General features: G+C 40.8%; 1 protein-coding gene across 7 annotated transcripts in view; it reads right to left on the reverse strand.

The window, feature by feature from the left end:
- Window positions 1-23,355, reverse strand: part of LOC117504540 (collagen alpha-1(XXV) chain) — a 245,334-nt gene that overhangs the window by 53,829 nt on the left and 168,150 nt on the right. For all 7 annotated transcript variants that reach the window (XM_034163992.1, XM_034163990.1, XM_034163987.1 and 4 more), the window contains exons 10-14: window positions 12,248-12,274; window positions 8,035-8,079; window positions 3,537-3,581; window positions 2,776-2,802; window positions 45-89 (exon numbers count right to left, since the gene is read on the reverse strand). In XM_034163992.1, the coding sequence (XP_034019883.1) occupies window positions 45-89; window positions 2,776-2,802; window positions 3,537-3,581; window positions 8,035-8,079; window positions 12,248-12,274 (189 nt within the window). The remainder of the gene's footprint in view (window positions 1-44; window positions 90-2,775; window positions 2,803-3,536; window positions 3,582-8,034; window positions 8,080-12,247; window positions 12,275-23,355) is intronic.

Consider the following 23,355-nt stretch of genomic DNA (forward strand, 5'->3'; position numbering starts at 1 on the left):
CGTCAGGGAAAAAAGAAAAGAAATAAAGGCCGAATTTACGTTACCTTTTCGCCCATATCGCCTTTCTGTCCTTCTTCGCCCATGTCGCCCTGGGGTAAAAACGAGACACATCATTCATTTCGCACTCCTGTTTGCTGGCAAAACAAGTTGAATAGCTGCGTATTAGCAATGAAACTCTATAAAACAAGATTAAAGTGGATTTCCCCATTACGTGTAACAGGCGTGACACAATACGAGAAGTGTTCTGCTCTGTATGATCACACTGACCACCCTGTAAAATGGATAAAATCCGAGTACTTGAGACCAAAGTCCTATTAATGCACATGCTGGATTTACCCAAGTCACTGAATGAGCCGCCACACATGGTTCAAATATGACCACATGGTGATCTAACAGGCATTACGAGGGCTTCAACTGAAGAGCAAAATACAAGAAGCTATAAAACTGAATATGTGGCTGTTTTGACCAATTCCACCCCCCCCCCCCCACTAAATACCTGAAATCACATTTGTCTGTTAAATATTTTATAAAAAAAAAAGAGGGAGTTTGAATTAGGTTTAATTTTCAAGTTAAAAATTGCGGTTACGTTCTCATCTACAAAGTTTTCAGTTATTATCCAGGATTATTAATAGAAAAGAGCCAGAAACACACACACACACACACACACACACACACACACACACACACACACACACACACACACACACACACACACACACACACACACACACACACACACACACACACACACACACACACACACACACACAAAAAAACAAGCTTCTTTCCGAGTGTTGCTCCAGGCTCAACAGAATGCAACACAAGCCAAAAACAGCACTTTAAGTTCAGCCATGACTCTTTTCAGAATTAGTTTGCCTACTTGAAATGACCATAGTCAGAGGTTTGCAAAGTGTGGAGAACAGGAGACTCAAATTAGTGGCCTAAGGGCACAATCTGGCCCACAACACAACTTCATATTTAGAAGTTATTATTCCACCTGCCATGCTTGTCCCCTTTTTTTTCTTGTTTATTCTTTTAAGGCATTTTGCTGTGGATCTGTCTTTATTGGAGTTTGCACAGAACTGATATCCAGAACTGGTGCAATATGAAGACAAATGTTGTAATTAAGGTGACTGCCCAAGATCTAAGTTGAGCAATAAGAACGTGTCTTATCCAGCCCTGCAAAAGCGACATGTGTCCCCAATATCAATCGCTGTAATCGTGTCATTGAGGACAGTATATGTGATAAATTGAGAAACATTTCATGACTTATGTATATTGGGGGGAAAAGGCGTTTTGTCCTAACCCAAGTGCAGGACTAACTGACTGAAAAGCTCCTTTGTCCCTCAGGCCATCAGACTGTACAATTCCTCACTCAGGGGGAGGAGGCGTAATACCACGGGAGCTACGACCACGACCTTTGCACCCCCCCCCAATTTTTTTTTTTTTTTTTTTTTTACCAAAAATAAAAACTGGCCTCAAGTCAGTTATCCAAGATGGCATCCAAGATGGCCACCAAAATAGTGTTTTTCCTCACTAAAACAACTTTAAACATATTAACAACTTCCTGCTATATATTTTAATGATAAGGGTCTATTGGTGGCCATTTTGGATGCCATTTTGACTCTTTTAGTTTAGGCACAGATGAGTTTGCTGTGACCTGCAATGGTCTTCCCATTGAATCCCTGTGATATTTACGTTGTTTATATGTTGTTTAAAGGTGTTTTAGTGAAAACCCCCATTTTGGAGGCCATCTTGGATAACTGGCTTGAAGCCAGTTTTTATTTTTGGGAACATCCTGATTGTGTTTTGGGGTCATCTAAGGAACCTAAAAAAGTTGGTTTGGTTTAGTCCTGGGGGGTGCAAAGGTAGTGGTCGTAGCTCCCCTAGTATAACAGGAAGACAGAGGATGGGAAGGAGAGGAACAGCTGTAGCCATTAAGAGAGTATTTCTGGTATTTATTTTGTATTTACATTTTGCAAATTGTTTCATGCTTTTCTTTTTGATACTCTGTGTGCGTCTTACCCTGTGTGCTGCTATCCAATGCTGCTGGAACCTCAATTTCTCTGAGGGAGTCTTCCCAAGGGATTAATAAAGCTTTATCTGATCTAATCTAAAATACTGTCACGACACAAGGATGAGTTACACCACAAATAGCCGAACACAGTATGTTGGACTTTATTATTGTGCGATTGAGTTCAAGAAGAGAAAACTTTTTGTCCCCCACATAACTGAATTTAACCAATCAAGAGAGTCGCATTTCAATGCAACTATACAAACCTATACATCTTTTCAAACCATTCATACTGCATCCTTCAAGGTAATTCTCCTAAATGAGTCTATTCGTTGCCAGCTGTTGCTAGGAGATTTTCCTCTGTATTCAGGTGAACAGGGCTTGGTCGGTGATTGGAAATAGCTCCATAATTTGCAGACAAATCATAACACCAACTGAGACAAACTTGCTGGAAGCCAATTTTAGCACAATGAGTCATCGCCTCCTGCGCCAGCAAGTGCCAACCCCCACTGGTTTGGTCAACATTCGTATCTACTGCCAACTGCGATCCAGCAGCACCAACATACAGGAATCGACAATTCGGAAAGAAGAAATCAGGTTCAGTTTGGTTGCTCGACTCTAAGACGGAAGTCACCATAGAAGAACTTTTGGAGATGTAAGAATTAAGTTGGTCTGATGTCATGCTGGAGATTGGTCCAGAACCTGATAGGAAGTAAGGCTGATTCTCGCAATAATGTTTGTGGTCTGAATTAGCACTTTACCTTTTCACCTCGTTCTCCCATTTCACCCTGTTTGAAAAGAAAGCAAAGCGTTAAACGAACAGGAGAGCAGGGGGGATTCGAGTTTAAATGGGGAATTACTGCAGCCACTTAGAGTCAAATTGTTTGGAAGGTTAAATTCCCCGTCGGGTGACAGAAATTCTCATAAGAGCTAACTTTCCCCAGACAGACCCTCTGGATTCAACTCTGAGGTAAACCTGCAGTAAATACAACAAATTGTTGATACCAACAGGTGAGAATCACAGTGGTGGTGTTTCATGATCATTTTATGATGACGGTATGAAATCGGCACAGTTATACCAATGATTTGTGCACAGTGTCTGATATCAAGGCGATACAGTATATGACACAGGAAATTATTTAGTGATGCCCTCCACACAATACAAGAAAGAAAAAGTACAGAAATAAAAATGGATGTTGAAAAGAGCCAAAACATGAACTGCACAATGAATTGGTACAATTATATGAATTTAAAGGGGCATTCCTTCAAACCATCACATTTTAAAAACAAATATTGACACTGGAGAATTTAGATCAAGACTGCACATTTGCCAATCCTCATTACTGAGAAAAAGCTCGAAATGTGCTTTCAGTGCTTGTACTTTGTACTTGTACTCTTTAAAAAAACAAAAACAATGCTTTCAGAATTTGTTTTGTTTTTAACAAAGGAGTGTCCCTCTAATCAAAATCAAATTGCTGTGAAATCATAAATTGGGGGTATACAGAATGCACAAGAACCCGACCTTGGCTCCGGGGAAACCGTCCATTCCTGGGGTGCCAAGATCCCCCTATGAACAGCATAGGATACATACAGTAGCTACATTCAGTCTCCCAACTCAGCAATGTGAAGCCAAGATGGCAATAAACCTTGACTTTTCCAAAGGTGGTATTTTTTTTAGTATTTAGTTGTACAGGTGGGGTGTATTTTCATAGTCGTGCAGTAGATAGTACGCGCGGTGTGCTTTTCAAAACTTCATCGACCACATTAATGGGATTGATAAATGCAGTTCGAGTTCAACAGTATAAAATGTTCAAACCACAAAGGATCGGAAAAGCAAAATTAATAGCTGTTTTGCTTCTGTACATGAAAGAAACAGGAAATCCAGGTCCGTTTTATGGGCGCCAGTTCACTGGTGGCGCGAATCGATGGCCCTGTTCTCTGCAGGCAAAGAAAAATTCTGGCTGAGAAACCAACCTCGGCCCATCTGTTGCCAAAGCATTTAACCCTGTGACCTTGGCAATCCTACCTCATAATTAGCCTTTCAGAGGAGAAGAACTATTCGTCAACCCAGAAGGACAAGTTCATCCGGATGACGCTGATTAAGTACCCAGCATAAAAAGTTACTCTATCTGCTATTGGATATATTTCAATGTCACGTTAAGAAAACTGGGTTATGTAAAGTACAGCACTGATAAAACACACACACACACACACACACACACACACACACACACACACACACACACACACACACACTTGGGCTTTTATGTTTTCATTTTTTGGACAACTAAGTCAAAATAATAAAAAAATAATTAAACTTACTTCCACAAAACTGAGTAACTGCACACAAAGGAGGCCAGAAGGCATTAATCAACCCTTTATGACTTATGGGTGTTTTTCAGCTGATGACTGGGCAATGGGATATATATATATATATATATATATATATATATATATATATATATATATATATATATATATATATCCCATATCAAGCCCATTCAATTCAGAAGTGACACCATCAGGTATTGAGTAAACTATATTTAACCCGAAGGGTATCTTTCAATTATCTTGGATTTTGCTTTGAATAACAGCATTATAAAATGTTGTATTTGGGCTCATTTTGTCCAGGAGAAAATAAGCTGAGAGATAGTGATAAATAAAAACAAGGTGAATGACACTTGCATGGCCCGGCCCCTGGATTTAAAACTAACTGAAAAACATCAACTGAATGCAACACAAAACAAATAGAACTAACAGATAACTTAATCTAAAAGTAAAAGCATTTAACCCCCCCTTAGCCGCGCAATTTGTCGTGCCAATGCAACCCGCTGTTTTCGTTGGATGCTACATTTTGTGCCGCTGGATGTTGCGTTATGTAAAATAATTATTTCGTAGCAGATTATTCATTTGCTCTCAGAAATTGGCTGAAGAAACCACTTCTAATCGCTTCAGAATCACAGAGAAATTTTCTACAGCTGCAGCTGTTCTCGTGTGCAGAACATCAATCATCTAAAAAGTATTTGTAATATTTACACTGTAATGACTTGGTAAAACAGTTGCATGTTCATTCCTTCTTGTGAGTATTTATAAAATTATGTTTATTTTGATTTAACATCTCATCATAATCTTTCAGATCAGCTGCGCTGACGCAATGACTCAGTGGCACACATTGTTTTTGAATTGTTTGCACAATGTTCATGTGTAGTTCACAACATTAATGCGTGCCAGAGATTTTGAACATTTCAAAATGCTTATGTATTTTGAGTCAAGGATGAATGCTGCAAAAACAGAAAGTTGATAAGACAATTATTTTTGGAGAAATGAGCCATTTTAGCTAACCAATAAACAATGGATGCTGTGCTGCAATGCACCATGGAAGTTCAGGGTTTTGAGGTTTTAAATGTTATTGTGATTTATGTTAGTTTAACAGTGTTGGTGTTACTGATTTACTGTGTTTTTGTAGCTCAATTGGATTTGTCAGTTTAGATAAGTCTCATGTTGCTATTACCACGAGTGACTTAAATTTCATGTTGGTACCATGAGTGAAATGTTGAATGGTTTTAATGTCTTCAGCCACTGTCTTTATTTGTCAAATTAAAACCACCTGCTTACAGCAGCTATGTGGGCAACAAACAGAATACAGCTGACATTTGCTGCTTGGCATGCTTATGTATTTTGGGTCAAGGGTGAACTGCGCCAAAACGAAACACTGATAGGACTAATAGTTTTGGAGAAGCTATGAATATTAGCTAACATTGCTAATTACATTTTGGACTCACATGCCTTTCCAGCAGGGGGGAGTAAATCATCTTTTTATTAAAAGCATGAGTGTACGTGCATATTATTGCACATAATAAACAGGAAATGAAAGGGTTGAGTTTGTCTTCTAAAAATTGTTGAGGTCTAAGGTTCTAAAAACATTCTGGGCTCACACGTCACTCCAACTCATTCCTTAATTTATTACCACCCTTAAAAAATGGCAGCTACCTTTTTTGTAAACACTACCCAATTTAGAGCCCATGGATCCCCACGGGAAACACGCTAGTTTAGTGATATTTTTGCATGAAGTATTTTTTTTAAAAATTGATGTTCCAAAAATGTAAAAACCCAGGGGTGTGTCAGCACCGTTTTGCAGCCACCGTACATTTGGTGCATTTATTCATTTTATATATATATATATATATATATATATATATATATATATATATATATATATATATATATATATGTATATATATTTTTTTTTTAAACTTATTGTTAAAGTTTCATGATGCACTTCTCGTGAAATGTGAGTCTGAATAATGTGAGTCCAGGGAGTATCCCCCCTGTGAAACAGGAGTGCTGAAACACTTATCCATCAGCGCACATATGGGACTCATTGATATAATGATGATGATGGCAGTATGTTTCCATAATGATGACGGTGTCCAATTAAAACCTCTTAAACTCAGCCTGATAACGGCTGAATTAGCGATCACATGTGTATCAGATTGATACGGTGCCTGCCAGTCAACCTGACGCCGCTGGCAGAGTAGCTCCGACCGCTTTAGTGTTCAACTTTCTGCATGAGTGACGCTTACACACCAGAACAGATTCACTTTTAAAAGAGCATCACACAGAGCTGGAGTTCTATTTCATGGGTGCTGGCAAACCCCAGACCAAGCACAAGTATCGAATTAGTCCTTCAGCTTTTGCTGCCTGAAGAGTCGGTACGGCTTTGGGTCAAAAATCAAACCCCTTTCCTCCGACTTCCATTACAGCCATTCATGACTCATGAATGCACACTTGGGTTTTGCAAGATAGTGCCGCCACTGCAACCCCCCGCCCCCCTTTCTCTTTTTTTTGCAATAAATATTCACATTTCTTGTTGTGGAACACCTGCACCGTATCTACTTTACTTGGTCTGAGAATGAAATGCACAAATGAGGAGAGTGTGTGTGAGCGGAGTTGCAGGCAGCCCAAATTCTACTTTGTGGTCGCGACTCTAAGATGCAGCCAGAGGGATTTCTCCTAAATGGGACAGCGGTTTGAGATTGTCAGAATGCGTGGCAGAAGTTTTCTAATCGGAAAAATGCGGCGCATGGCCAGAGCAACTAATGAAAACACTAACTCGGTTCAAGAGAGTGCTTTGAAAATAAAATGCTTTCAGGTGGGGGCAGTTAGCTTTGTGAACTTCTTTGTGTGCCGTGAAGAATCATACAATTATTTGACAAACGTTTGTCTGTCTGTCCTTTTTTATTCCACCCAACACATCCCAGGTCCTCGGCCCGTTTTTCACCAAGCCTATTATGCGGATGATGATTAAGCCAAGACTGTTTCGGAAAGGGATTATTTTGGAAAAGGTCAAGGCCATTGGTGTCAAAGGTCAAAAATCTGATTGCCCAGGTAACATCAAATTTACAAAAGGTCAATGATTGGGGTGAAGGTCATGGAGACTGAGCTCAAAATTGAGGTTTTTCAATCTGATTACCACCATTCTTGGCACACACAAGAAGGTAGGTTCTGGAATTGCCAAGCATGGTTAAATTTGCCAAAGGTCAACCATTGTGGCCAAAGTCATGTCTGCCTGTCTGTTTGTTGGCTTACTTTTGCCAGATCCTTTTACTGACTTCTACCAAACCGACGATGTCTATCTGGCAGGTTACCATCCAAGATACAAAGTGGTTCCATGATCTGTAGATGCGGCAAAAAGTGGCACCAGCACGTTCCCAGACTTCACTTGGCTGGTACGTCAATTAAAGTTGACCCCAAAATTGCCCTAAAAGAATTCAACATGATGTGGCACACACTTAGCTGGATTCCAGACCCACATCTTGCTTTAAATTCACCCCAATTGTCGTAAGTGGTTCAGTATTTTTTTTATACAACTCCCACCGATTGGATGGTGTAAAAGCTTTGCGTAGCATCGTCCAGTTTCTCTGGCAAAAACATGTCTCAACATCCCCACGGAAGCTAAATGAAGAGGAATTTACACCACAATCATCTACTGTGTTGCATATTTGTACGAGTGACCTCACCTTCTGTCCGTCAGCACCTGGGACGCCTGGAGGCCCAAGTGAACCCTGGGAAATAAACACAGATATAATTTAACAACTGCAAAGCATTTGTCAGGCAAAAAATAAGACAGTCTAGTTAAATTTCATGAAAAAATGGTGATAAATTTTTATCTCTTGTGCAAGTGACAGTTCTTTGAGAGCATGTTTATGTTTCTTCCTGCTTGGCCAGAACTCAGTAGCGAAACGGTCTTCCGGCAAACTCAACAGCTCAAAGTCATATACCAAACTATTAGACTGACAATCCCGAAGAAGCAAGTCCATATATATGAGAGTCTATGACTACCCCAGGGTGGGACTCCAGTCCAACGCAGGTTACTTTCCAATTTCAGATGGATGGACTGCAGCAATGCCAATCAAGTATCTTGTTCAAAGACACAGATGGGCAATATAACTGGTAATATGAAAAAAAAAACAGGTCTACCCATGAGTAGCCCAAATGGCACTCAATAAAAACACCAAACAACTGTGGAATCAGTCAAAATTTACCTGTGAGACATGACCTACTACATCAAAGATCGCAAATAAGTGAAACCCAGAATCAGTCAGGGGCCATTTCTTCCATTTCAAAGGAAGAACCATGACATTTCCTTTTTTTGGGGGGAAAAAAGTTCAAACGTTGGGTGCCTGAGGAATGTAAGTACGTTTATGTTTATCTCTTCACTACTACAAGTTGTTTTTTTGGTCATTACCGTGGTGCAGGATTGTGCTAAACATCTGAGACTAGGATTATGACCATAGAGAAAAAGCAGGTAAGCTCATTGGGATCTGGAGGTAGGATACCAATATGTAGACCGGAGTTCAATTCCCGGTCATGCCACCAGTCTGTATCCTTGGACAAAACACTTCATCTACACTGTCCCAGTTCACCCAGGTGAAAATGCGGTCCAGCTTTTGCTCGGAAAGTAACCTCTATTGGACTTCCAAGGAAAATCAAAATTTATCATCCACCTTATGCTACCAAATCCAGGCATAAGCACTGCCACCAATGGACCTCAGGGCCTCTATAGAACTTAAATGTATAATGTATCATCTGACCAAATAGGATGTGTGAAAAGTTGTGCAATTCTGCATTGGGATTCCCAGTAGAGGTGGGCGGATCGATCCTAATATTGATAATATCGATACCAACACTGGTATTGATATTGAACGATCCTCGTGTAAAAAGATCGATACTCGAGCTTTTTTCATCTCCCGCACGCACTGACTGCTGCGCACGCAGATTCATCAAAGTCTACTCTCTGTCTGTAAGAGCAGCGCTGCGCTGTGTCACACAACACGGAGCAGCGCACCTTTGTATTGTGGTTTGTCAGCCCTCTACCTCAGGAGATTTTGTTTTAAGTTGTGTTGAGTGATATTTTTTTTTAAACAAAAATGTTGATTGTGATAATAAAGTATTTTGTTGTCACGTACAATGTTTGGCGAAATTCTATCCTAGGTCTTTTGGATCCTTAAATATGAAAAAGTATCAGTATCAGTATTGATATCGGCGATACTGGGCCTGTATTTACTTGGTATCGGATCAATACCAAAATTCCCAGTATCGCCCACCTCTAATTCCCAGCATTTCTACATGTTTGTAGCTCTATATCTTGCAATACTTTTGCTCTGACAAAAATCATCCTGTTATTTCACTCCGAGATTTGGATCCTGATCCAGATCTACACGAAATTTAACTTGCCACGTTACTGATAGATTTTATTGAGATCAATGGATTGATTTTTGAGGAAACAATTAGAAACATTCAAAAATGCCTCATCAAGTTGAGTACGACTAAAAAAGGGTCCAGAATGTGGCTGAACATTTCACAGAGTTTTTAGGAGATTGGCTGGAAAACTTGAATAAATACCAGTGATTACATAACCACCTTGGTGGAGTTGGGTGTCACCAACATCCAGGAAGCACATCAGAGACAAAAACATGGCATAAAACTGAGCAGAAATACTCCTTTATTGTTTGGTCTACATTTCTCCTCGTCCACGCAGTTTGCGCACCACAAATCCAGGCGAGACTACACACTGCATTACAGAATCGGGATTAGGACCTGAATGTGGAGTTTGCATATTATTCTTGAATATGCTGAATAAAGTTGATCTAGTCGATCGTCTTGCGTCGTGTACACACATCAGCGTGACACGCTGCAGTCACCTTTCTCTATATGACGTTTGAGTGACAGAACAGGCGGCAGCCTTCATTAAAAACGTATATCAGTGGAAATTTATGATTCCCGCTCCACTTGAAATCCCATAATGTCACACAACCCATCAGCAAGGTGATGAAACTTAAACATCTGTTGACGCGGCCCGTCTGCTAAACACGGCGCTATCCCATGAGCAGATCTAATCGAGTCGCCCCGGGGCCTGGCTTATGAGTCATTAACACGGCACTGTGTCATCAGTGACCCGTCCGCCCCCGCCATCTACGCCGACAGGAGGCCTTGCCGACAGATGACGGCGCAGACAGGAAGCGTCTGATTGGGTTCCACTGAACAAACACTGGCAGCTACCTGATGGCTGGATATGCCTAACATCTGTTCCCCACATCAGCGCCACCGGGGAGCCACAGCCTGTATCGCAGCACTTCGCTCCAGGGTCTCTGTTCTCAGTCTCTCGCTTTCTCTCACTTTTCCCCCCTTTCTCTCGCCGTCGTCAACCCTCAGGCAACCCTACATAAACATGTTGGGCAACCTGTCGTGCTAATTTTGATCATTTGTGCGACTCCAATGCGTCATCTCAAACACCACCTCCGAGACAGAACTTTGCCTTTATAAGCCAATGAATACTTGAATGAAATTCATCAAATATTATATCAACAAATTCAAAGAAAGATGCCAAGGGTATGATTTTATGCATTTTATTAATATCTCGTGTTTTATTGGCAGTGTAATACCAATAAAAGTATTTTTACAAGTATTTCAAGAGGTTTGCCCAAATAGATTTAATACATTTAGTCATGATTGCATCGCATTATTGTCCATAGTTAACTCGCAATTAATCTTCTCTGTGGTGAACTCAGTAGCAGCACTGACTCCAGTCCCACGCAGGTTACTTTCCAATTACAGATTTAATAGGTTAGTTTGATTTTCTTTCAAAAGATAAAGCAGTAATACCTTTCCATGATCTATAATAAGTAGATCTAGCATCTGAACACTCACGTTGGTTGCATTCTAGCATTGACTTGCTCCATGTGCAATAAAAAGAGGGGAAATGTGTTCTGATTCAGCGATTCTAGTTTAATTTATTCAATAGATTAGATTAGATAGAACTTTATTAATCCCTTGGGAAGACTCCCTTAAGGAAATTGCAGCTCCAGCACCATTGTAAAGCAGCACACAGGGTAAGAAGCACACAGAGTATAAAAAAAATGAAGTAAAAAACAATGTGTAAATATAATTACACAAATCTAAATACCAGAAATAGTGCTCACTACTGGTTTACTGGCTACAACTGTTCCTCTCCTTCCCGTCCTCTGTCTTCCTGTTAATAATATTGATCAAAACTTTTTTTTGTGCCTTGATCGGTGTCCATTCCAATCACTTCAATCCACTTGGTGTAATACTTAACATATGAACCTAAAACCTTAAAGTCATAGATATTGATGCACAGACTCCTGAATCAATCTAAATATACTATAAAATGGTCAATGACTCATTTTAATGTTATTTATCGGTTGCCTTTAGATTAAGATAGTTTTAGTACAGCTCACTTCTTCTTGGCTTCTTCTATGCTTTACATTATTGTATATAGTGCTGCCCCCAGTGGTGAATAGCTGGAGCACAATAACCCAAACCTAGTGAAGATCCCTGGATTTTCATGAAATATGAATTTGAAGGTAAGCAACGTCAGTTTTGGCTTATTGCAGTTTATCATGGAAAATGAATGTCTACATTAAACAAAGAATTGTTTTGGACTGCATCGTATCACAACAAATTAAATTCACACCATTCCATAATAAAACATTTTTCCGAATGGTGCATCTCGATATGCTCAGATGTGTTTTGCTTCCTTTGTAAGGAGAGGTATACATCTCCTACACACACAAACGCACACACACACATCAGAAATGAGGTCAGTTTTTCCAATAAAACTCAGCCGTTAACAGATTATCTCAGTAAATAAATTTACAAGAAAAGTAACAAATATGGACAAGATCTATTTATTTGTTTATTGCAACTTACCTTCAGGCCCTGGGGCCCCTCAGGTCCCTATAAATGGAAAAAAGAGAGATGAGGATAGAGAGAAATGAAAGAAACCAGATGAAATAATATCATTTTCATGGCCAACATGTTCACAGCACAGGACGACGGTAAGATTAATGTTCAGATTCATACGGTGAGCACGCACCCTACAGGCAAAACACAATCGCAATCAATCCCCCGTTTTATTCGAGGACACAGAAAACACACTCTTTTTACAGAGCTGCACCATAAACAAGAATCTTTAATGAGACGATAAAAGAAAGTCAGGTTTTACGTTTGATGTTTCCCATTCGCTGTCGTTCCTGGAAAAACTTATCTGTCTTATTTGGCTCTTCTACATTTTTCAAACTTCAGTCCAACACACTGACAAGATAGTTGTTGCAATGAGCCAATGGTTGGAAAGCTATACTCAACCAATAAGACCAAAAAAAAAAAAAAGGCTGCATGTTGGACATGAGATTTAAACCTTTAAGAGATGTTAAGGAGGACAGTTTCTTCTTTCAAAGTGAAATATAAAGAAGGTTGGATCTTCAACAGTCTCCTCGAGAAAGTGCTTTCAAACAGCAGGACAGCTTTATGACACAAAGAGGAAATCAAGTTAAAAAGTCAGTTCCTTTTATGTTTCTTGTGCCAGACTTTTTTTTTTTAGAGCTCAAAATGACCTAAAAACACTTCAAATCAAAATCAAATCAATTTTATTTAAATAGCGCCAAATCACAACAAACAGTTGCCCCAAGGTGCTTTATATTGCAAGGCAAGGCCATACAATAATTACGGAAAACCCCCACGGTCAAAACGAGCAAGCACTTGGCAACAGTGGGAAGGAAAAACTCCCTTTTAACAGGAAGAAACCTCCAGCAGAACCAGGCTCAGGGAGGGGCAGTCTTCTGCTGGGACTGGTTGGGGCTGAGGGAGAGAACCAGGAAAAAGACATGCTGTGGAAGAGAGCAGAGATCGATCACTAATGATTAAATGCAGAGTGCTGCATACAGAGCAAAAAGAGAAAGAAACAGTGCATCATGGGAACCCCCCAGCAGTCTACGTCTATAGCAGCATAACTAAGGGATGGTTCAGGGTCACCTGATCCAGCCCTAACTATAAGCTTTAGCAAAAAGGAAAGTTTTAAGCCTAATCTTAAAAGTAGAGAGGGTGTCTGTCTCCCTGATCTGAATTGGGAGCTGGTTCCACAGGAGAGGAGCCTGAAAGCTGAAGGCTCTGCCTCCCATTCTACTCTTACAAACCCTAGGAACTACAAGTAAGCCTGCAGTCTGAGAGCGAAGCGCTCTATTGGGGCGATATGGTACTACGAGGTCCCTAAGATAAGATGGGACCTGATTATTCAAAACCTTATAAGTAAGAAGAAGAATTTTAAATTCTATTCTAGAATTAACGGGAAGCCAATGAAGAGAGGCCGATATGGGTGAGATATGCTCTCTCCTTCTAGTCCCCGTCAGTACTCTAGCTGCAGCATTTTGAATTAACTGAAGGCTTTTCAGGGAACTTTTAGGACAACCTGATAATAATGAATTACAATAGTCCAGCCTAGAGGAAATAAATGCATTAATTAGTTTTTCAGCATCACTCTGAGACAAGACCTTTCTAATTTTAGAGATATTGCATAAATGCAAAAAAGCAGTCCTACATATTTGTTTAATATGCGCATTGAATGACATATCCTGATCAAAAATGACTCCAAGATTTCTCACAGTATTACTAGAGGTCAGAGTAATGCCATCCAGAGTAAGGATCTGGTTAGACACCATGTTTCTAAGATTTGTGGGGCCAAGTACAATAACTTCAGTTTTATCTGAGTTTAAAAGCAGGAAATTAGAGGTCATCCATGTCTTTATGTCTGTAAGACAATCCTGCAGTTTAGCTAATTGGTGTGTGTCCTCTGGCTTCATGGATAGATAAAGCTGGGTATCATCTGCGTAACAATGAAAATTTAAGCAATGCCGTCTAATAATACTGCCTAAGGGAAACATGTATAAAGTGAATAAAATTGGTCCTAGCACAGAACCTTGTGGAACTCCATAATTAACCTTAGTCTGTGAAGAAGATTCCCCATTTACATGAACAAATTGTAATCTATTAGATAAATATGATTCAAACCACCGCAGCGCAGTGCCTTTAATACCTATGGCATGCTCTAATCTCTGTAATAAAATTTTATGGTCAACAGTATCAAAAGCAGCACTGAGGTCTAACAGAACAAGCACAGAAATTAGTCCACTGTCTGAGGCCATAAGAAGATCATTTGTAACCTTCCCTAATGCTATTTCTGTACTATGATGAATTCTAAAACCTGACTGAAACTCTTCAAATAGACCATTCCTCTGCAGATGATCAGTTAGCTGTTTTACAACTACCCTTTCAAGAATTTCTGAGAGAAAAGGAAGGTTGGAGATTGGCCTATAATTAGCTAAGATAGCTGGGTCAAGTGATGGCTTTTTAAGTAATGGTTTAATTACTGCCACCTTAAAAGCCTGTGGTACATAGCCAACTAATAAAGATAGATTGATCATATTTAAGATCGAAGCATTAATTAATGGTAGGACTTCCTTGACCAGCCTGGTAGGAATGAGGTCTAATAGACATGTTGATGGTTTGGAGGAAGTAACTAATGAAAATAACTCAGACAGAACAATCGGAGAGAAAGAGTCTAACCAAATACCGGCATCACTGAAAGCAGCCAAAGATAACGATACGTCTTTGGGATGGTTATGAGTAATTTTTTCTCTAATAGTTAAAATTTTATTAGCAAAGAAAGTCATGAAGTCATTACTAGTTAAAGTTAAAGGAATACTCGGCTCAATAGAGCTCTGACTCTTTGTCAGCCTGGCTACAGTGCTGAAAAGAAACCTGGGGTTGTTCTTCTTTTCTTCAATTAGTGATGAGTAGTAAGATGTCCTAGCTTTACAGAGGGATTTTTTTTTTATAGAGCAACAGACTCTTTTTCCAGGCTAAGTGAAGATCTTCTAAATTAATGAGATGCCATTTCCTCTCCAACTTACAGGTTATCTGCTTTAAGCTGCGAGTTTGTGAGTTATACCACGGAGTCAGGCACTTCTGATTTAAAGCTCTCTTTTTCAGAGGAGCTACAGCATCCAAAGTTGTCTTCAATGAGGATGTAAAACTATTGATGAGATACTCTATCTCACTTACAGAGTTTAGGTAGCTACTCTGCCCTGTGTTGGTATATGGCATTAGAGAACATAAAGAAGGAATCATATCCTTAAACCTAGTTACAGCGCTTTCTGAAAGACTTCTAGTGTAATGAAACTTATTCCCCACTGCTGGGTAGTCCATCAGAGTAAATGTAAATGTTATTAAAAAATGATCAGACAGAAGGGAGTTTTCAGGGAATACTGTTAAGTCTTCAATTTCCATACCATAAGTCAGAACAAGATCTAAGATATGATTAAAGTGGTGGGTGGACTCATTTACATTTTGAGCAAAGCCAATTGAGTCTAATAATAGATTAAATGCAGTGTTGAGGCTGTCATTCTCAGCATCTGTGTGGATGTTAAAATCGCCCACTATAATTATCTTATCTGAGCTAAGCACTAAGTCAGATAAAAGGTCTGAAAATTCACAGAGAAACTCACAGTAACGACCAGGTGGACGATAGATAATAACAAATAAAACTGGTTTTTGGGACTTCCAATTTGGATGGACAAGACTAAGAGTCAAGCTTTCAAATGAATTAAAGCTCTGTCTGGGTTTTTGATTAATTAATAAGCTGGAATGGAAGATTGCTGCTAATCCTCCGCCTCGGCCCGTGCTACGAGCGTTCTGGCAGTTAGTGTGACTCGGGGGTGTTGACTCATTTAAACTAACATATTCATCCTGCTGTAACCAGGTTTCTGTAAGGCAGAATAAATCAATATGTTGATCAATTATTATATCATTTACTAACAGGGACTTAGAAGAGAGAGATCTAATGTTTAATAGACCACATTTAACTGTTTTAGTCTGTGGTGCAGTTGAAGGTGCTATATTATTTTTTCTTTTTGAATTTTTATGCTTAAATAGATTTTTACTGGTTATTGGTGGTCTGGAAGCAGGCACCATCTCTACAGGGATGGGGTAATGAGGGGATGGCAGGGGGAGAGAAGCTGCAGAGAGGTGTGTAAGACTACAACTCTGCTTCCTGGTCCCAACCCTGGATAGTCACGGTTTGGAGGATTTAATAAAATTGGCCAGATTTCTAGAAATGAGAGCTGCTCCATCCAAAGTGGGATGGATGCCGTCTCTCCTAACAAGACCAGGTTTTCCCCAGAAGCTTTGCCAATTATCTATGAAGCCCACCTCATTTTTTGGACACCACTCAGACAGCCAGCAATTCAAGGAGAACATGCGGCTAAACATGTCACTCCCGGTCCGATTGGGGAGGGGCTCAGAGAAAATTACAGAGTCCGAAATTGTTTTTGCAAAGTTACACACCGATTCAATGTTAATTTTACTGACCTCCGATTGGCGTAACCGGGTGTCATAACTGCCGACGTGAATTACAATCTTACCAAATTTACGCTTAGCCTTAGCCAGCAGTTTCAAATTTCCTTCAATGTCGCCTGCTCTGGCCCCCGGAAGACAACAGACTATGGTTGCTGGTGTCACTAACTTCACATTTCTCAAAACAGAGTTGCCAATAACCAGAGTTTGATCCTCGGCGGGTGTGTCGTCGAGTGGGGAAAAATGGTTAGAAATGTGAACGGGTTGGCGGTGTACACAGGGCTTCTGTTTAGGGCTACGCTTCCTCCTCACAGTCACCCAGTCGGCCTGCTTTCCCGGCTGCTCGGGATCTGCCGGAGGGAAACTAACGGCGGCCAAGCTACCTTGGTCCGCACCGACTACAGGGGCCTGGCTAACTGTAGGATTTTCCAAGGTGCGGAGCCGAGTCTCCAATTCGCCCAGCCTGGCCTCCAAAGCTACGAATAAGCTACACTTATTACAAGTACCATTACTGCTAAAGGAGGCCGAGGAATAACTAAACATTTCACACCCAGAGCAGAAAAGTGCAGGAGAGACAGGAGAAGCTGCTATGCTAAACCGGCTAAGAGCTAGTAGCTGCGCTAAGCTAGTGGATTCCTAAAAACACACGAAGTGAATGTGTAAATAATTTAGAGGTGATTCAGCAGAGGGAGTGCTTTTGTTAAGGCACGTGAAGATTACACTGTGAAACAAATCGTTATCTATTTATCTAGATCAATCTAACTGCGCAGATTAAACAGCTAACAGATACAGCAAAACACCGCTGTGCTCCGGAACAGGAAGTGATACAATACCGCAGTGAGAGCCAACCACTTCAATGGCATAAACAGCTTTGACAGTGTTGTTGTCATATTTCATTCAAAGATCCTTCCACATGAGCAATTTGAAAAGCAGAGACCTTAATAAAACTCCTTCCCAGTGGTAAAGCATAATCTAAAGACCCATGTTTTACCTTACCGTTAGCTTGAATGATGTCCAAATTTAGTCACAGTACTTATATTTTGTAGGTGAGCTTGACTTTCTTTCAAAAGATAGAGCAGTAATACCTTAAAATCACCCAATATATGTAGTTCCAGCACATGAACATTCACTTTGGATGCATTCTAGAATCCTCAACAGTTATAGTAGAGAAGCTTGAATCTTCGACTGGACTGGGTTGCTTGACATGAGGACGTTTCGCTTCAAATCACAGAAGCTTCCTCAGCTAAAATTCTTGCTCTGGTAGTCTGACTTCTGTCTTGACTCTTGTAGAGAAGAATAAACCAGAAGCCAACAAAAGCTGGAGTTTTTAACCTAACCAGACCCCTCCTACCGACAGGCTGACTGCTATAGGCTAGCTCTAATTAGCACCTATTGTGCACTCTCCTAATGATGGGATGGAAGCCTCCCCTGATGGCTCCCTTGGCGACTCTCCTGATGACGTGAATGACTCATTACCATGAACAAAAGACTGAAACTGCTTTGACCTGAGTACCCCATTGTAAACAGGGGACAAAGCGTGTCTGAGACCCGCCCCCCCCCCCGGTTAAGGCTGGGTTTCAACTGTTTTACAAAGAATGCTTCCTTGACACCTCTCTCAAACCATTTCTTCTCTCTGGCTAAGATTTTAACTTCCTTGTCCTCAAACGTGTGGTTAGTGTCTTTCAGGTGGAGATGAACTGCAGACTGAGGTCCACTGGCGACCTCTCTGCGGTGCTGGTATAGCCTCTTGTTTAAAGGTTGCTTAGTCTCACCTATGTAGTGTTCATTACAGTTTTCCTGACATCTGATATAATACACTACATTGCTCTGTTTGTAACTAGGGATCCTGTCCTTAGGGTGAACTAATGTCTGTCTCAAGGTGTTAACCGGTTTAAAGTAAACTGGGATTTTGTGCTGTCTGAAGATCCTCTGTAGTTTTTCCCCTACTCCTGCTAAATAAGGGAGAGACACTCCTCTTCTTCTTGTCTCTGTCTCCTGTCTATCTGGTCTCTTTGTTCTCTGGGACTTCTGCACTTTGTCCAGGGACCATCGTGGGTACCCACATACTGTGAGGGCTTTCCGTACAAGTTGTTCTTTAGCCCTTCCCTCTGCAGTTATGGGCACCTGTAGGGCTCTGTGTTGAAGAGTCCTGATCACCCCGAGCTTGTGTTCAAGGGGGTGGTTTGAGCCAAAGAGCAGATATTGGTCAGTGTGAGTGGATTTTCTGTAAAGCTCTGTCTGGAGCTGCCTGTTCTCTCCAATCGTAACATCACAGTCCAAGAAGGCTAAATGGTTGTTTCTGGCATCCTCACGTGTGAGCTTGATATTGGAATCCACCGAATTGATGTGTTCTGTAAAGTCCTCAACCTCCAGTTGCTTGATTTTAACCCATGTGTCATCGACATATCTGAACCAGTGACTGGGAGAGATGCCCGTGAACGACGTCAAGGCTGTCTTCTCCACTCGCTCCATGTACAGATTGGCCACAATGGGGGATACCGGGGACCCCATCGCACAACCATGGATCTGCCTGTAGTAATTCCCCATAAACAGGAAATACGTGGTGTTAAAACAGATCTCCAAGAGTTGGCAGATGTGGTCTGGTGTGAGTTTGGTCCTTTCAGGTAGAGACACATCCTCCAGCAGTCTCTGCCTCACAGCTGAGACGGCCTCAGCGGTGGGGATGCAGGTGAACAACGAAGTCACATCAAATGACACCATAGTTTCATCTGCCTCCAGTTGCAGGTCCTTGATCTTGTTCACAAAATCTTGTGTGTTCTCCACATGGTGGTCTGAGTTACCCACTAGAGGAGCCAAAATCCACTTGAGGTGCTTGGCCAAATTGTATGTGATGGAATCTGTGCTACATACAATAGGCTTGAGTGGCAGTGTATGTAGCACAGATTCCATCACATACAATAGCAGTAATACCTTTACATGACCTAAAATAAGTAGTTCTAGGAACTCAACATTAGCTTTGGTTGAATTCTAGTATATTCACAGATGATTAAACAACAGCAATTTAAAAACTTTTCATTTTTAAATAAAAACCTATATCGTAGCAACATTAATTGATAGCAGGATGGACAGATGCACCTCAAGAGGTGAAATAATGAAACCCCAACATTGGCTGATTCTGAAGCCCAAGACCTTCCTGCTTTGACTTTTTAGAAAACAACTCCTTTGAATTTTTTTTTGAAAAGGGCACACGCAGTTGCAGCACATTTACTCCAACTACACTTACTACAAAAACCTCAATGAATGATTTTCATTCCCTCAGCCAACTAAGAAGAAGAAGAAGAAAAAAAGGTTTTCCTCCGTTAGCCTTTAAAAGGCATTGTTAGGATTCCTCAGTAGGGTTCGGTAAACATCTTTATGACCCACAAGGTAAGTGAGAGCATGTGCCACTCGGCCCAGTGCTAATTAGCTTGGCTATATCTGAGAGCACTCAACAGCTACCGACTGAAAAGGGGAATTTTCACAAAGTCATGGGCTCTTGCGGAAGTTTTGCCCCTTCTTTTTTGTTCTGAACTTTGGGGCAGGGCCATTGCAGAGAACTTAAAAATTACAACATTAAGATCTTCATTCACATCGACAATTATGTCAAACAAACGTATTCATTGTGATAGCACATGCTCGGCATTGTGCACCCTGAACGCCTCATTTAGCATTCTTAAAAGAGAGGAATTCACCAACGCGCAATATCAACAAGACTGCCTTTCAAGTGGAACGTCAGACCAAAATACAAAAACAAAGCTCGGAATATTTTGTGCTTTTATTCACGACTCTGAAAAGTGAAGGAACTGCCAGGTCAGTTCCCACAGTCAGACCGTCGGTGTGTGAAATTTCCTCTTCCAGCATTTACAGGAAAATCTTTGGGTGGATCAAAGCAGAGAAAATCTTCATGCTGGAGCACAAAGTAAGAGAATATTTTCAGAGATTACAGCACTCGAACTCCATCCAGTTGTTGCCTACGACTGCATTGCTGCACCCCACTTCCGACCACCAACCCAATGTGTTGAAACCTATGGATGAATTTGAGGAACTGCAAGCTAACATCGGAACTCTGCTCTTTATTAAATCATGAATACTAAGTCTTCATCAGAGACTTACAGCCCGCTGTCAGATTTCCAGGTTTGGTGCAAAGCTGTCCTGAAGAAAACCACTGCTAACCCTAGCACATGCTAGCACCTTAACCTCGGTTAAGGCATCGATTTCACAGGTTAGCTTTTTCTTTAAGATGGCCTATTAGTCAAACACACCATGACATCCATACGACATAAATACCAGTTTGCGTCACACCTGGAAATCACTTCTGTCTCCCTTCTAGTGATGTACAACATAATGTCATCTGCAAAAAGTCGAAACCAGGAGTCCTTGCCAACAGGGTAAAGACTTAAAACAGATTCCTGTTGCAAATATGGGTTGGTATACAGAGGTTCGATCATTTGGTCAACTTAACAGCTATTGACAAAAGTTGGTGTGTAATGCAAATAAAAATATCATACATGTACTTAGGTGAATAACTGCAATATTCATCTTCATTTGCATGTCTACATACATGTAACTGATAATAGTTGGATAACTGCCATGTAAGGTTACACAAAGAATGGGTGTACTGGTTTAAACTACAATAGCACACTAAAATGCATTTTCACCCTGAAGTTAACCTTTGCCAATAGGTCCATCCAATGGCATTTATTAATGCCTTTATTCTTAATATTATGAACAATTCTGATTCAATTTTATCGTTTACCTCCTATTTGCCTCTCCACTAAAATGAAACTTAGACACCAAAATATGATTATGTAGCCATATTATGAAATTTAGTTACCTACCCATAGGTCTATTGCACATTTAAAAACAACAACAACAACGGCATAAGATATCTGTAATGGCTCGCTGTTGTACTGTGGGTAGTTCTGAAAAACAGGGATGGAAGCAGTGTTATTGGAAATAACACCAAAAAAAACCAAACAAAACAAAACAAAAAAAAAAACAGATGGAGATTTTTTTTTCCAGTTATGCATGGAACACCACATTCAATACACAACTGCTTTTCTTTATTTAGCCTTCTGAAGAAAAATCAAGACCAAAATCAAAAGTATGTGTGATGCTGCAGGCCACCTTTAGCCAGCTGAAGACCCCCTTAATTTACCCCAGAGAGACCTTTTGAATTGATTCCTGAAAATATATCCTTTTTCGACTTCTTCCCCCCCCACCATTCCACCCCTCCTCCCTGTTGCTGCGCAAGAGCTTAATCCGCCTAACCAGCACCATATGTCCTGGCAGGCTGCAGAAAAACTCTGGAATCTACTTTCGCCTGACGAACAATAGCATCTACATCAAAAATGCTGAGTTGTGTCAAGTGGGCACTCAGTACTACAGTGCTGTAAGAGAAGCACAAGGTGGTGCAGGACCTACCTCACACACACACACACACACACACACACACACACACACACACACACACACACACACACACACACACACACACACACACACACACACACACACACACACACACACACGTGCAGTTCAAAGATTATCCCCTTCAACTCCGACCAATCCAGCTACTTATATGCATTTCATTCGTACTGATTTCCACTGGCCAATCGAGGGGTAGGCGCACTCCTCTACACATTCTGGGCCAAGACTTTTCTCTATAATCCTACCTCCAGAAACAGTACAACCCAAATTATCATGTCCAAAACCCATTATCTTAACGCATCTCGGCAGTCTTTTCCCTCCAAGAATGAAGGAACGACTGACAAACTGCCGCTGGCCAGAGGAACCAGAAGCCTTTTGACACTCTATCCATCTGACAAACCTGCACAAGGCCGCATCAGTCACATCTTTTTATAACTTCTGGGACACGCGTGTGCTCATCTCACGCTGTTTTAAAGCCGGATTGATTTCAAAATCATGACATTATTCCTTGTTAAAAGTACATTAGTGTCACGCCGTGTATTTACTCTGCAATAGGATGCCCTCTTTCCAAAATTACATCGAGCAGATTGTATTTTTTAACTCCACATTGTATGGGACAACTCTGAATTCGTTTCAAGTGGAATTAGCCATTCATCGTCGGTTGCCGTCACGGTCACCTCGGTGAGACTTGAGGGTGATCACCTGGGACCGCACCATAATCTATTGCTAGTTTAACGTTTCTGACACTCGAGAACAAAACTGTGCCAGCAATGAGCAAAATCTGGGCTCATGTTTAAAACATATAATTAAAGCCAACAAAATCGGTGAGAACTTCAGCAGCCGAAAAGTAGACAAAGCCAATTACAAGCTGGGGGACAATAAGTGATCCCGAAGTGATTTGCTTGATACTCTTGTCTCTCTCTTTATTTTGCCAGTCTTTTATTTTCGTTATCGATGTCTGCTATTTCCACATTATGGCGACAGGCTCAATAAGACGCAATCACAGATAAAAGCACTTGATCACACCTCCTCTGTCAGCTTCACTTACTCTCCCCATCAGTTGCTTGAGACCGACACTGCCGAGTGATTTAGCTCATCGCGATTTCAGTCTTTGCTCTCCTTGAAATTTGGCTCGGCCTACGTGCAATGCCGGTTTTTACGAGGAAACTTTAATCAAACACTTGATTTGCTGAACATCACAA

This window comes from Thalassophryne amazonica, chromosome 23, assembly GCF_902500255.1.
Source record: "Thalassophryne amazonica chromosome 23, fThaAma1.1, whole genome shotgun sequence".
In the NCBI taxonomy this organism is placed as follows: domain Eukaryota; kingdom Metazoa; phylum Chordata; class Actinopteri; order Batrachoidiformes; family Batrachoididae; genus Thalassophryne; species Thalassophryne amazonica.